Here is a 13,511-nt window from a genome sequence, read left to right as displayed (position 1 = left end):
GAAGAGAAAGCACTTCTGAGCGTATTACATTAAGTTACTAAGCATCTACTCCCTCAACCTCATTAAAAGTCTGGTACGAGTACTTTTGAAAACCAGTAAATAACTCAAAAGTACGGCTTGGTAGCTTGGATACTCAGCATGGACAGGGCACGAGGTTAACAGTGTACTGACTGCTGGTGGCACTCTGCCAGACTGCTACCCATCACTGAGAAACAAAACCCGGTTTTTACATTAACACACGCCCTATTAACCTTGGTATTTTATTGAGACCTTTTCATATAACTCCTTTTCACAAATCCTCTTGGATTTAAACATTTTCCTCAAAGCCTGTGGGGTCAGCACCATGTGAAGAACCTGAAAATGAAACCTACCAAAGTTTTGGGCAGAAGTGAAACCTGCCCAGGTAATCATCAGTGTCCGAGGTGAAAGAAGCAGAGAGAACAAGGCCCACGTGCACTCCAGATTTCACACATGCATTCTGTTACACTTGAAGTTAATCATTGGAGTTAGACACTTTTTTATAAGAAAAAAGGAACTAGAAATCGTGCACTTTGTTAACCTCCCGAATTAGTTACATGCAGAGCCGCAGCAGCTCTCTCTCCTCTGAGCTCAACGCAGCCTCCACAGCCTCCAGCAGCTTTGTACCCACGTAGGAGGCCTCGACTCAGCAGAAACCTAAACGTGGAAGTTATTGCACGTATACACATAATTATTCTGCTGACTCGGGTTAGCTGGGCTGACTTCTGCTGCCCGATGTTTGTCTGAAAACAAAGAGCAATTTAAGAAACGCCTGCTGGTCCACAGACCGTGTGGCTCTGTTTGTTCAGACAAGAGCTAAGTTTCAAGGCTGGGGCCAGGACATCCCCAGGGGCTGCACGGACCTGGGAGCTGCACCAGGAGGCTGCTTAGACTGCTTTTATTTTTCCTTATAGTCAAAGACAACAAACAGAATGAAAATCAGTCCTCTGAGGTCTTTCAAAATGCAAACCCTTCGTTTACACGCAGATTTGTCATTTTACCAAAACTTCCCAAAAGGGCGCCCATGCCTTTTTGTTTGGGAAGCTTGGTGTTTCTCACTGCAAGCTCTGGGAACACCTTTATGGCAATTCACATGCCGACTCTGCACACATAATTTCTGATAAATCTTAAACACCAGGCCTGAGCTTCCCAGTTGGCTGCATGGAACCAGGACATGCACAAGGCAGAGAGCAGGCAAACCCAAAGGCATTTGGCCCCCCAGAGCATAGGTGGGGTGCCCAACCTGCAGGACAAGCCACGTCCTCTCTCCCAAAGCTCCTTGAGATGCAGGCGAGGAGCACGGGGCTACTCCATGCAGCAGTCAGCTGGGAGAAGGAGGCTCCGCAGCCTGGTGTGGCAGAGAGAGGACGCTGCTGGCAGGATAAGAATGGGAAAAGTGTGGGGTTATATTTCAGTTCCTGGATCTGAAGCCACCCAGAGCAGAAGAGAAGCGCTTTCCCATCCAGTCAGAGCAGAGAAAGCTGGAAGGACGTTTTTAGTAGCATGCACGGTGTTTAAGCAAATTCAGAATTCGGCAAACTTCTCACTTGCCCACGGATGATCATGAGGTTACTTCAAAAATACTCTTACAAGTGCTAGGAAGGGAATTAATTTGTTATTTTTGAGTTCCCATAGGTGAGTCAGTAACTTTACAAAAAAATGAAAGGCCCAGGTCCTGCTTGGGGAAGGCCAGAACAAAACAAAGTGAGTTTGAGCTGCAGGGAAGCAGTTGCAGTCGTGTCCTCAGCCTGAGAGCTTTCCTGCCCATAGCTGAAACCTCCTTTGTGACCTAGAATGAATTCACTTCCACAGCTTTACCATTCTATAAATAAACCCCTTCTGGATTGTGTTTTTGCCTGGGTGTCCCTAGGAACAACAGACTCCACAATGCAGCACGCTGAACAGATCTGCCAAGGGGGGACAACACTGACACTGCACTCAGACCAATGCTGCATTCCTTCAAGGTACGGACCAAACAGGCAAAGAGGGGAAAAGGTATTTAATTATTATTATTATTATTTTTAATTTAGCTGCTGTAGATTAGCCTGTCAGGAGGCTGGGAGAACTTCTTCCTCCTGCCCAGCTGTGTCAGGCGCCCATGGGGCTGGCAAGTTTGGGTGTTTGTTCTCACATCCACACGAACCTTTACACCTCGCTGCTTCTCTCCTCCCAGGGGCTGTGAGAACAGGCATCTACAACCCTCAGCTCCCCAGCACTGCTGCAGCTCCTCCGTGTTCTTGCAGAGGCCACCTGGGAGCCTTCATTGCTTCCATTTTCTCCGTATTCCTCCCTCTGTGACCAGCTCTAACCCTGCCTCAGTTTGTGCTCCGGACCCAAACACCACACGTGGGACAGTGACTCCAAGGGATACAGCACAGAAATACAGCAGGCTCACTGACAACGCCAAAAGCATCTGACAGCATAGCGAAATTCAGCACGAGAATGACATTAAAAAAAAAAAAGACCCTTCAATCATAGCAGAGCTGCTATAAAAGTGATAGCAAAATGAGGGCTGCTTCGCTCCCTGCCCAAAAATGTTTAATCCTGAAGGAGGACAAGGCACTTGTGAGCTGACCTCCTCTTCCCTAGACATGGCACACATTTCGGGAGGAAGACAGGAACCCAGAAAACACTGTTTCTTCCTCCAAGAGTGCAGACAGATTTACTCTACTCAGAAGTAGGCTAAAAAGGGGATCGAGCTAGGTACTAGTCCTTACAGGGTTGTACTGGTCTGTCTGTACTGGTCTGAACTGATCCTTACTGGTCTGTACTGGTACATACTGATCTGAACTGGTCCTTACTGTCACAGAGACAGGCTCAAAAACTGTTTTCTTCTTCCCAGATCATGGGTGTACTTTCCTCAGTGCTCACCTGCCATGTGTTGAAGGGTTGCTCACATCACACAGGGGCAACAAGTGATAAAACCAGAAAGGAATGAGGAAAGGAAAAGAAACAGAGGGAATATTGCAGACTCTTTAAAGCTGTTGGTCTGAAGTCAGGCAATTCATCACACAAAACGAGAAACAAGTTTACACAACACCCCCAAAATACGATCTTATCACAAAAAATGTGTCCCCCTAAAGATGATCATACTGATTAAAAACACTGAGCTTCTCCATGAGCACACGGACACACGGAGAGCCTACTGAGGTGTGCTCTTGTTTCCTGGCTTCCATCTCTCCCCTCCCTCCCTCACTCCTCTAACAAGCCAGCTAAAATTCAAGGGTAGTTTTCCAGCCATGTGGCTCTCTGGTAGCATAATTATTGACTCACCTATTAGGATGGACAGTTAGAGACAGCTCATCTCTGCTGGAAAATGCATGAACAGACCTAAACTGACACAATTTAAAAAGCTCAAGAAGCTCCCTGCCCCAGCATTTGCTTTGCTCGTCTCTGGGCTCACAGTTTTCAGGCGGGAGGGTAAGCACGAGTTGCAACCTGCAGGCTGAGAGCTGTACAAAGCAGGCTTCCTACCCAGCTGGAAGAGCCCAGTGCCAGGAAAGGGAACAAGAAAGTCTGCTTCTGCACAAGCTCCGTTTCATTGCCATGAAGCCTGGTGGGGTTTGCACTTTGCTCAGTAAAACCCCCAGCGATGGCAACGCTGCGGGTACCAACGCGATGCATGTTCCCACTGACACGGTGATGAAGCTCCGGTGACGAGATGGTGGTGGGAGAGCAGTGGGAGCATGAGATTCAGCTGCTAAGAAAGCCAGATTGCCTTTGTGGAGAACTCCCTTTCTTCTCTTACTCATCTTTTAGTTTCCTGTGGTTGCCAAGCGCCCTCCCCCTGACAACAGCCCGTACCACCTTCTCAGGCTCTGAGGAATAATGTAAGGGTTAGGAGATTATAGGTAGCTAGGAAAAAGAAAAAAAAAGAAAAAAAAAAAGAAAAAAAAAGAAGTGGTGGAAAGGCAGAATGGTGAGAAATGTTAATAGTTCAAGAACATTTACATAATGGCTTTTTTTTTTTATATTATTCCAAAAGATTCCCAAAGATTCTGCAGGTATCTGCACAAGTCGTGTTACAGTGTCGGTGCACTTAACAGGAGTACGTTAGCAGCAAATGCTCTATTTTAAAACCTGATTGACTTTGTACAAACACTTTTAAGGCTTTTGTATAAGAACATTAGACAGCAGCTCCAGAATATGATTTAAATGACACGTAGTAATTGTACCCCGGTGTTCAAGTATATACCAGGAATACATTACGGGGGACCAAATTATTGCAACAGAAAATCCTACTGCTATTCAGCCTTTGTCAATGAGCACACTAGAGAAGGCTTCAAAAGTACAAGTATGGAGCAAGTTACCTTTCTTTGCTTTCTTCTGTAGCTTCAGTGTGTCAGACGATTTCTTTTTTATCTCTTGGCGGGCTTTTTTGTACTCTAAAAAAACACACAGGCTCTGTATCAGCACAGTTGATGTTAAAGCAGATGCTTTTCACAGAAAAAGGCTATGTTTAAAGATATTAGGCTACAAATTTTAAGGGGACAGCTGCCATTAATCAAAGCAGCTCAGAACTCGCATTTTGTAGTGCCTATACGTGTAGCTTCATATAACATTTCAGGGTGTGAGCACATTCACATACCAAATCTTTCCCAAATAAACAAAGCCTTTACAGAAATAACAACTGAGAACACAGTACAAAATTAGAGTGCTTTTCATTTCAGACACTCAACCACTCTCAGGAATGGAAAACAGAGATGACAGGTTTCTCAAAACATCTGTGTTCAAAAACAAGTAGCCAGAAATGGCAAGGCAGAGAATATCCTGTGATTTCTACCCAGCATGAAAGCCCGGCAGAGGGAGAGGGTGCTAAAACTTTGCACGAGGAAGGGTCACATTGCCAGCTCCTTCTCGTGAAGTGGAGCACACTGCAGCTGCCCCCATTTCCAGCTGAGCTGCAAACCCCGGGAGAATCAAAATCCCAGAACAAAATATTCCACCTCTAGTCCAGGTACACCAAAGGTAAAGGTACCAGATAGGAAAACTGATACTTAAAAAAAAAAAAAAGAAAGATAAAAGGTATGTATGCAGGTACATATACACCAATTATCCCCTTCCCATAACAAATCATGGTGATGCTGCTTCTTTAAGGTGTAGAAAAACCTTTCAGCTTTTAAGCCTGTTGTTTTCAGCACCTGTGCTGGAAAATCAGCCATCATCAACATCAAAATCAGCCAGGCCATCAACCCCTGGAAAAAGTTTGGCAAAGCCAAAGGCACATTTCTGGATTGCAGCAGAGAAAAAGTCACGGTGCCTAATGTTTTACAGGGCTGTGAATTCTCTGGAGGATGCTATGGCTGAGACATTACATGATCTTAGAGTTAGCTTTCAGTGACACCCCGGGGCTTTGCAGATTTGCTCTGTCATTGTGGCGTCCCCAGTCCTCAGCACTACTGGAGAATGCACAGCTGGAGTGGGCTCACAGAGTGCAAACTAGTGACTGCTTTCCAGTGTAAAAAAAAACACCCATCCTTTGTGGTCCCACAAGCTAAAGCTTCAAAGTGTGTATGTGAGGGTTAAAATTTGTTAGGCACTTTGGGAGGGAGTGTTTCAGAAGGGAAAAGCTGCTATACATATTCAAGCACATCATTCAGTTTCCCAGAACAAACATAAAAAGAGGAAGAAAAACTACATATAAATACAATCTTATTCCTATTAAAGGATTCTTCCTCTGTAACTACCTTTTGCGTGGTCTTTATCCAGTTGATTGGCCACTTTCTTCCACTCTTCCATCTGTTCTTGAAGTGGGTTTATCAGACAGTCAATTAAAGCACTAATTTTGTTGAAAAAACACAAAGAGCAATCAAATCCTGCAGATGCCCCTATTCTTATATAGAGAACCAAGGTCAATATTGGAGTATTTTTACTTTTTGCTGTGACAGCTACCAGTGTCACAGTGTAAATACCAGAACATAAAAACGTTTAAGCTGGAGAAAGCAAAAGAAAGGACTGGATCAAAATAAAAATAATCCACACACAAGATAACCAGAATTACTCTGCAGAAGATCAGGACAGTGAAGAACAGTGCGCAAACCAGAGGAATGACCTGAAACAGGGCCAACGTAAAGAGTTAGATCCTACTCATCTGTCACACAAAAAGCAGTCCCAATGGGTACCCCAGAGACCGAAAAGTCCCACGCAGCCACGCAGATTGTAAAATTAAATAGCACACAGATATGCACAAGAAGACGGAGCGGCTGTACAAGGAAACAACACCCTGCCCACCAGTGTGCCTCGCCTCTCACCAGTGGAGCCGGTGACACAGCACTGGGAATGCTCCCCTAGTTAATCAATCGCATTGGGATCAAATTATTTAAGCAGCTAACTCTCGGGTAACTGGAGGCAGAAATTCTCTCTTCAGTCAATTTCATAACTTTCTTTCTTTTAAAAGGGAAGAAGCCATCACAAGTCATCAGGGAAATAGTGATGCACCAATTTTGGTTCACCCCACGTCAAATATATCTGGTTAAAAAAGGCACACGTGCAAACTGCTACTTATTACAGAAGTAGGTTTTTTATGTACAGCTCAGCTTACACGTGGGTTAATCCTCTCCTATTACCTCTACAGTCTAACTTTAATTGCAAAAAGGGGATGATGGAATTTGCCTTTTCCATATTTGTTTGCTGAAAGTTTGGCAGCGAGACCTCTCGGGTAAGCTGAGGAAGCAGCACAACATTTGCTGCTGCTTTAAAACTTAGTGACAAAGCTTGAAGTCCTGAAACAAAGACAGGTCAGTCACATCACTAGCCGGCTGCTCAGCACTGAGAAAAAGTGGGAATTGGCAGCATTTAAAGTGACTTGAGGTGACAAGCCCAATTCCCAGAACATGCAGTGACATCCTGCCTTTCCCGGCTTTCACAACACCTCGTCCACTGGGGGAGAAAATACATGCTGTTCTCAGCGATGGGGTCAGAGGTGAGCAGGAAAGCCCATACTGGAGAACAGCTTTACACTTTCCCCACTAAAAAGGACTGTGAAGGAAAGTCGAATCTCGAGCTCTGGGCCAGGTACAGAGCCACTCACCTTGAGAACTGCCGGAGTTTGGACTCTATACTCCTGTGTCTCATGCACATCCTGGTCAGAGCAGACCCGATTTCTCTGGTGCCACCTGAAAAACAAAACACGAGGAAGGTGAGACCCCAACGAGACGCAGGCATGCCAGCTAGAAAGCATGTGCTGACTCTTCCAGAGCAACTGAAAAACAGATTTGTGATAACCATAAAATCAGCTGGGCTCAGACCTCACGGGTATTTACCACCTCGGGAAGAGATTAATTCTTGTTCATCCAGAGACCAGAACCGAACAATTAAACACGACTAAAGCAGTTCTTCCCAGAAGCCTTTCATACCATCAGGCCCTACTCCTTGGCAGAAAGGTTTAACGCAAAGGGCTCGAGATGTCAAAGTACAAGAAGAAGCAAAGCTGGCAACAAGGTGGGCATCTGCAGCAAGTGGGTTGTCAGCAATATTCCACATTTTGGAAAATAAACCTAGGTGATTTGATCCAATTTTCTCATATCTAGATCCTTTATACCCAATGCCTCAAAAGACTATGTAACCAACCCTACATATTCCCTTGTCTATCATGGATGCATCTCACCAGTGTACCGCACACACCTGCGATCCCAGATCGCACACATTTTTCATTAAATTGCCAGAAGATGGCACTATTTGCTCTGTGCCCTCACTCACTTCAGTTTCTGACAACTGCATGACAGCAAGAATTATTTTTATCGAATCTTCCTCCTCAATAATTTTCCCTTTTAAAAGCTCACATCCCTCCATTTCCCTCCGCACTGCCAACGTTGATCAGCATCTTAAATTTCAGTGTTATTTTGGTTTGGTTAGCATTAGTTTTGATAATTGCTTAGTTCCCATTTGCAAACCAAATCTATTACTCTCCGGGTACAAACATCAACATTTGCACAAAGTTTTTCCAAATTGTAATATTCTCTGGAACGGTTAAGGTCTCATCATCTACTTTGAAAGCTCATTTGATTACTAAAATAACCTTAGGCTGTAACATACAGGAAAATATCTTAAGGTTTTGTCTTTTGTTTTGTTTCGTTTTTTTTTTTTTAATTGCTAAATTTGGTGCTGCACAAGTAAGAAATATTTTTCTAGTGGAGAAACTTGATAACTTTAATCATTTTATTTATTTTTGTAAGCGTCAAAACAGAAGTCCCCATCTTCCTGCATTCCTACAGAACTAAATCTTGTGCCCACAAAATGGCTCTGGAACAAAGACACTGACTGGAACAAATTGTGGCTATTTGGTATTTTCCATTGTCCTAAAAGATAAACAGAAAATCTTTTGTCACTTGCCCTGTTACTCGTGTTTTCATAAGGAGCTTTTGAAATCTTCTTTGGGAACACGGAAGAGCTGCAGCCTCGCTGTGTGCAGGAGGCTGAGGAAAGCATCAGGACCCAGCCTGGCCCCACAGCCGTCTCTTCCAGTGATGCTGCACAAGCTGCCATGGACTGTGGCAACCCAAAAAGCAGCACAGAAGATGGGGAGAGGAAAAAGAGAGAGAGCAACAGGAGGGATAGGCTAATGTCCCCAGCAAAAAGCCTGAAAGACAGGCTTCTGGGAAAGAGAAGGAAATAAAAGTGACTTGGAGGCTAACCAGGCAAAACGGCAGCAGAGACGGAGGAGAATGAACCAGAAACTTCCAGAGCCATCGGTAGAGCAATGGTCAATCAAGTTCAAGCAAAAGTCACGTCGAAAAACTTGCTGAAACCCTTCAGTTTTAAAGACTGACAATGGTTATTTAACACGGCTTTCCTACGCACAATGTATGAAACAAGGAAGAGTCATTTTAGAACAATAAATAGGAAATCAGGCACCATGTGTTTTAGGCACTAGGAAGCAAGGGTCAGTTACTATTAATATAAAACTGCAAAATAACAAAATTTGAACTGAACCACCAGTACCCAACGTATAAATTTATCCACTCAACAAGTAGTACAGATGGACAGGCAAGGTCAGCAATACGGGTATGCAGAATTAGGTCTCTATATTTGCTCGTTAAAGAAATAAAAGAACAACTAGAGCCTGGAGGAAAAAGGTTATTCAATAGAAAAAAGTCCTCTGATTGGGAAGAGGAGGGTTACTGGTTCTTCCCAGCTTTTCAAACTTCATATTATCCATAAGTGTTTACAAGAGCATGGAAATTTAAGATGGCAATTTTATTCCATGAATAAAAACGACTCTAAAAAAATGAAGGAAAATGCTAAGAACAGATTTGAAGAGCTTTGATGCTCTGTTTGGAAACAAGGCGGTGCAGAAAATGGATTTAGGAAGTGACATGGGAGGGGGAAGGAGCTGTGCCATTGGGGCGTTTGGGAGGGCAGAGCCGGCACCCGGCTGGGTCACTGAGCACCCAGTAGCAGGCAAGGGGAGCGGGATGGGGGTGGCAAGGCTCTGTTTTAACTTCACCTGCTTTCAACATCCCGTGAGGAGGCTTACAGGGAATCAGCCAGCGCCGAAGAGGATAAGCGAGGTGATCTGAACTCACAAAGCACCAGCTCTCACCAAGTATTTGCTGCCAGGGGTGCTGCTCGGTGTGCCGTGCACAGCATAAATCCCTCCTGAACAGTACCTACATCACGAGCTCAACTTGCCTGAAAGCAGCCTTGGGGAACACGATTGCTAGAAATGGCTATGAAAACAAAGGATTGCTGTTCCTCTGCAAAAATCACCACTGGTTACAATCAAGTGTGCTAAAAAATGAACAAAAAACACGGGCAGAGAGGGACAGAACAAGGGGGAATGGTTTTAAACTTAAAGAGGGTAGATTTAGATTAGATATATGGAAGAAATTCTTCACTCAGAGGGTGGTGAGGCACTGGCACTGGCTGCCCAGAGAAGCTGTGGATGCCCCATCCCTGGAGGTGCTCAGGGCCAGGCTGGATGGGGCTTTGGGCAACCTGGGCTGGTGGGAGGTGTCCCTGCCCATGGCAGGGGGGTGGAACCAGATGGGCTTTAAGGTCCCCTCCAACCTAAATAATTCTGTGATTCCATGAAAAAACAAACCAGGTTTGGCCATCCTGGAAATGAGGCTTCTGCAGTCCTGAAAATTATCAGAATAAGTCTTGCAGAGAAGGCACGTCCCCTTGTAGAGGCTTCCCAGCCACCCCCTGTGCTCCTCCTGCTATGGGACCAGTTAGTTTTCATGCAGGCTCTTGCCACAACAATTGCAATGCTGTTCGAGGCAGACAGTAGCGAGCTTTGTCTTTATTCCTCGCGGCCGTCTCGTTCACAGCCTGCTGCCACCTCACACGGCAACAGGCAGCTCATGGGCACGGCGCGAAGCCAGCCGTGGTGGGGGCAGGCGCCCTGAAAGCCGCAGCACCAGGAGTGGGGCTGCACCGAGGCACTGTGTGCTTCCAATTCCCATTTGAAAGCTAATGTTCAGTGCTCCCGGAGTCTATTTAAGTGTAGGAGATAGAAACCTTGCCAAGGGGGGTTGCAATGTAGGCACTCTTTGGATCCACAGAGGCAGGAACCATGTCCAGGTGTCTCTGCACCTCCACAGGTGTGACAGCTCAGGGCCCTCAGATCACCTCTGGCAAGGTTTCCGAGTCCCAAAACAGCAGCAGCAGCCTTTCAAAGTCTCATCTCCTCAGATATAACTAAACATTGTGTTCTGGGGGGCTTCAAGCAGTTCCTTGTTAAAAATCAGCCTTCAATAGACTGAAGGAAGGGCAGTACAGGCCCACCTCCTGAAACCCACCGCTCTGCTGCGATGTACTGCAGCAGGCCAGCAGCACCGCAGTTACACAGGGCTTTACCTCACCGTTCCCAACCCTGTTATCTGCAAGGAATTAAAATGCTTCCTGAGAAGGCAAAAAATGGGAAGTGCAGGTCTGTCGCCACACCATGATGTATTCCGGCCGAGTGCCTGGCCTGCTGCTGAAGCGTTGAGCTGCCCATGAAGGATCATGTGCGGTGCACAGGGTTTATTTATCTCAGCCCACACGGCACCGATGATCCTGTTTTCTGAGGGCTAGGATCAGCTGGCTACGTAACTGGCAGAAGGAAACCATTTTGTACCACAGCAGCAGTTTGGAAATGTCCAAATGTAATGAGGGAGGGTAGTTTGGACTGGCTGCTTTTACTCAGTTCCAGCCAGCCAGCCGGGGTGAGCGCGGGTAACATATGTTTTCTATAGATTATCACCCGGCTTTTACAGTGGTGGTTAACTCGGAGAATGAAAGGGTTGCCAACCCACACACTCTACAAATGGAGACTGACCTTACAAGCAGCATTAATGTGTGCACAAGTCCTTATATTGGACGTGCAGCTTGGTACTCAAGTACAAGACAAGAGAGTTCTCAAAATGCAGTAAGATGTTCATTGCCAGAGCTGTAAGAAACCTGACCCAGCCTCCAAACTCCTTCATGGCTTATCTTAGAAAATGGGTTCAGCAGCGACCAACTGCCCACTTGCTCAAGGATAGAGCCATGAAATAGGCAGCAAGCCCAGCAGAGATACCCCATGCTATCAACACAGACCTAGTGGCCAGCAGAGCACCTGGAACAGCACTGCCATCAGGAGTGGGCTATGAGTACAGCTGCTTACAGGCAGGTCCCTGGCAAAAAATCATGACATTTTCCAGTAGTTACAGTTTCCTGAAGACAAACACAGAGGCCAGATTAGCAGACTTTTCATCAAGTAAGTATGCTGGGTGGGTGACCTGGGCTTTATTCACTGCCCTGCAGCTATTCAAGTGAAATTACCGTGCTTTGGGCTCTCTGTTTATAAAATGAGGCTATGAATTATCTGCTTCTCTGACATCTACAATAACTCATCCATTAAGGCAAACAATGCTCGGGAATGGTGTAAAGTAATACTTTGAAACTGGAGACTAGAGCTGTATTCATCAGGTTTCCCACTCAGAGAGAGTGGCTTAACAAAATGCTCCTGCCAAATGCGATCAGAAAGTGGGTGATAACATCAGACGTTTCTCATAAGTAAAAGGCAGCTCTGCCAGGCAAACATGCTTTTGCTCTCACTTTCCCTGTTTTTCCTACTCCTGCCTAAGCCTGTGAAAGACCAAAAACCGTCTTCATGTAAGATAATTAAACGAAAGCCTGTGGACCACGGCACTACAATGAGGCCACTATAATGGCATAAATGATTTTCTTTGACGCGTGCTTGTCATTCAACGTTGCAGAGAGACAACAGGGAGAGACTGCAGCGAAGAGACTCAATTGTTTTATTAGAATCATTATGTTTGTACTTAATAATGATCATAGACCAAGGAAATGACTATTTGATGAAATGTGCAGCTGTACGACTGCACAGCCTCTGTGTACGCCAAACAACTCCCTACAATCGACCTCTTATCTTCCTCCTCTGGCTTCACTGCTGAGCAGCCCCAGCAGGCTCACAAGATGACTGCCTTTCAGGAAGCGCCTTTAAGGCTCCAACTTACTAACCAGCTCATCTTTATCTTCCAGGGCACAGTTCAAATGTGCCAGCCTCCTCCCTCTTGTCCAAAAAGGGGAGAATGATGAAAAACGGGTGTTATACTTTTGCCATTTCAAAGTTATCAGAAGAGGCTTCCGTTAAGATTAAAGCAGGAGCTGAGCAGAGGCGAGATTATTAAATACACCTCCGAACACAGAGGCTATGACAGGAAGACTAACAGTAGGACATTCAAGCTAATGGTCATTACTCAACCCTTATACAAACTCACGCTGTTAGGAGGGCAAGCAGTTCCCATCACTGATTGCAGAGGGCATGGACCTTGATCTTGCACAACTGTTTATGCAGATGCCTCGATGAAACCCAAGGTTGATGGGATCGGTGCCAGGGTGTCACAGCAGACAGGGAAAAAAAGGAGGGCTTTTGCCTAAAAGTGATCAGCACGGGGGTTGTAAGCAGCATCACTGGGACTGAAACCTAAAATGGGAGCTACGGTAGCACTTCGTGTTTCAGTGAGTCAGTGGTTCCAGGTAAGGCTTTTAAGTTGGAAAAATGGACCAAGAACTGCAGACAACAGACTGATGCTGTTCAGTATCTGCCATGCAGGAAAAGAAAACAGGACACCTTTATTCCTACAACTAAAAGCCTTTCTGAGCAGCACTTGGCAAAGTCTTGAAGGTTGCTGCTCAAAACCAGCTTAAAAAAAAAAAATCATTTCCTGGAGTATTTCAAAAAAAAGCTTCAATTCAGACCTATTTCAGAGAAGACTGGATCTACAACTGTAGACTCAAGGTCAAAGTCACCTCGTGGTTTTTTTTAGGAGTAACTGAATTTAATAAAAGTGAAAAGCTGTGGCAGATCATTGTCATGTACCACAGCCCTGTCATTGTCACTGCAAGGCAAAGACTGCTTGCAGTGTTTTGCAGGCTTCTCTAGAGTGCTCTTTTGGGTATGCCACTTGGAAAAGCTATTTATAGAAGCCTAATAGGAACTTGTCACGTTAGCTAGAAGTCCACATAGCCCAGATGTTCCTGAGAAGGGAATCTATGAGGTG

At 45.4% G+C, this 13,511-nt stretch overlaps 1 protein-coding gene across 16 annotated transcripts in view; it reads right to left on the bottom strand.

Annotated features, from left to right (window-relative positions):
• The window catches only part of MTSS1 (MTSS I-BAR domain containing 1), a 117,184-nt gene that overhangs the window by 26,474 nt on the left and 77,199 nt on the right, over positions 1–13,511 (bottom strand). For all 16 annotated transcript variants that reach the window (XM_072034321.1, XM_072034315.1, XM_072034314.1 and 13 more), the window contains exons 4-6: positions 7,049–7,133; positions 5,706–5,797; positions 4,329–4,403 (exon numbers count right to left, since the gene is read on the bottom strand). In XM_072034321.1, the coding sequence (XP_071890422.1) occupies positions 4,329–4,403; positions 5,706–5,797; positions 7,049–7,133 (252 nt within the window). The remainder of the gene's footprint in view (positions 1–4,328; positions 4,404–5,705; positions 5,798–7,048; positions 7,134–13,511) is intronic.

The sequence above is a fragment of the Anas platyrhynchos genome, chromosome 2 (assembly GCF_047663525.1).
Source record: "Anas platyrhynchos isolate ZD024472 breed Pekin duck chromosome 2, IASCAAS_PekinDuck_T2T, whole genome shotgun sequence".
Lineage (NCBI taxonomy): Eukaryota > Metazoa > Chordata > Aves > Anseriformes > Anatidae > Anas > Anas platyrhynchos.
The sequence above is the reverse complement of the archived record's forward strand: the minus strand, read 5'-3'. Positions and strand labels throughout refer to the sequence as shown.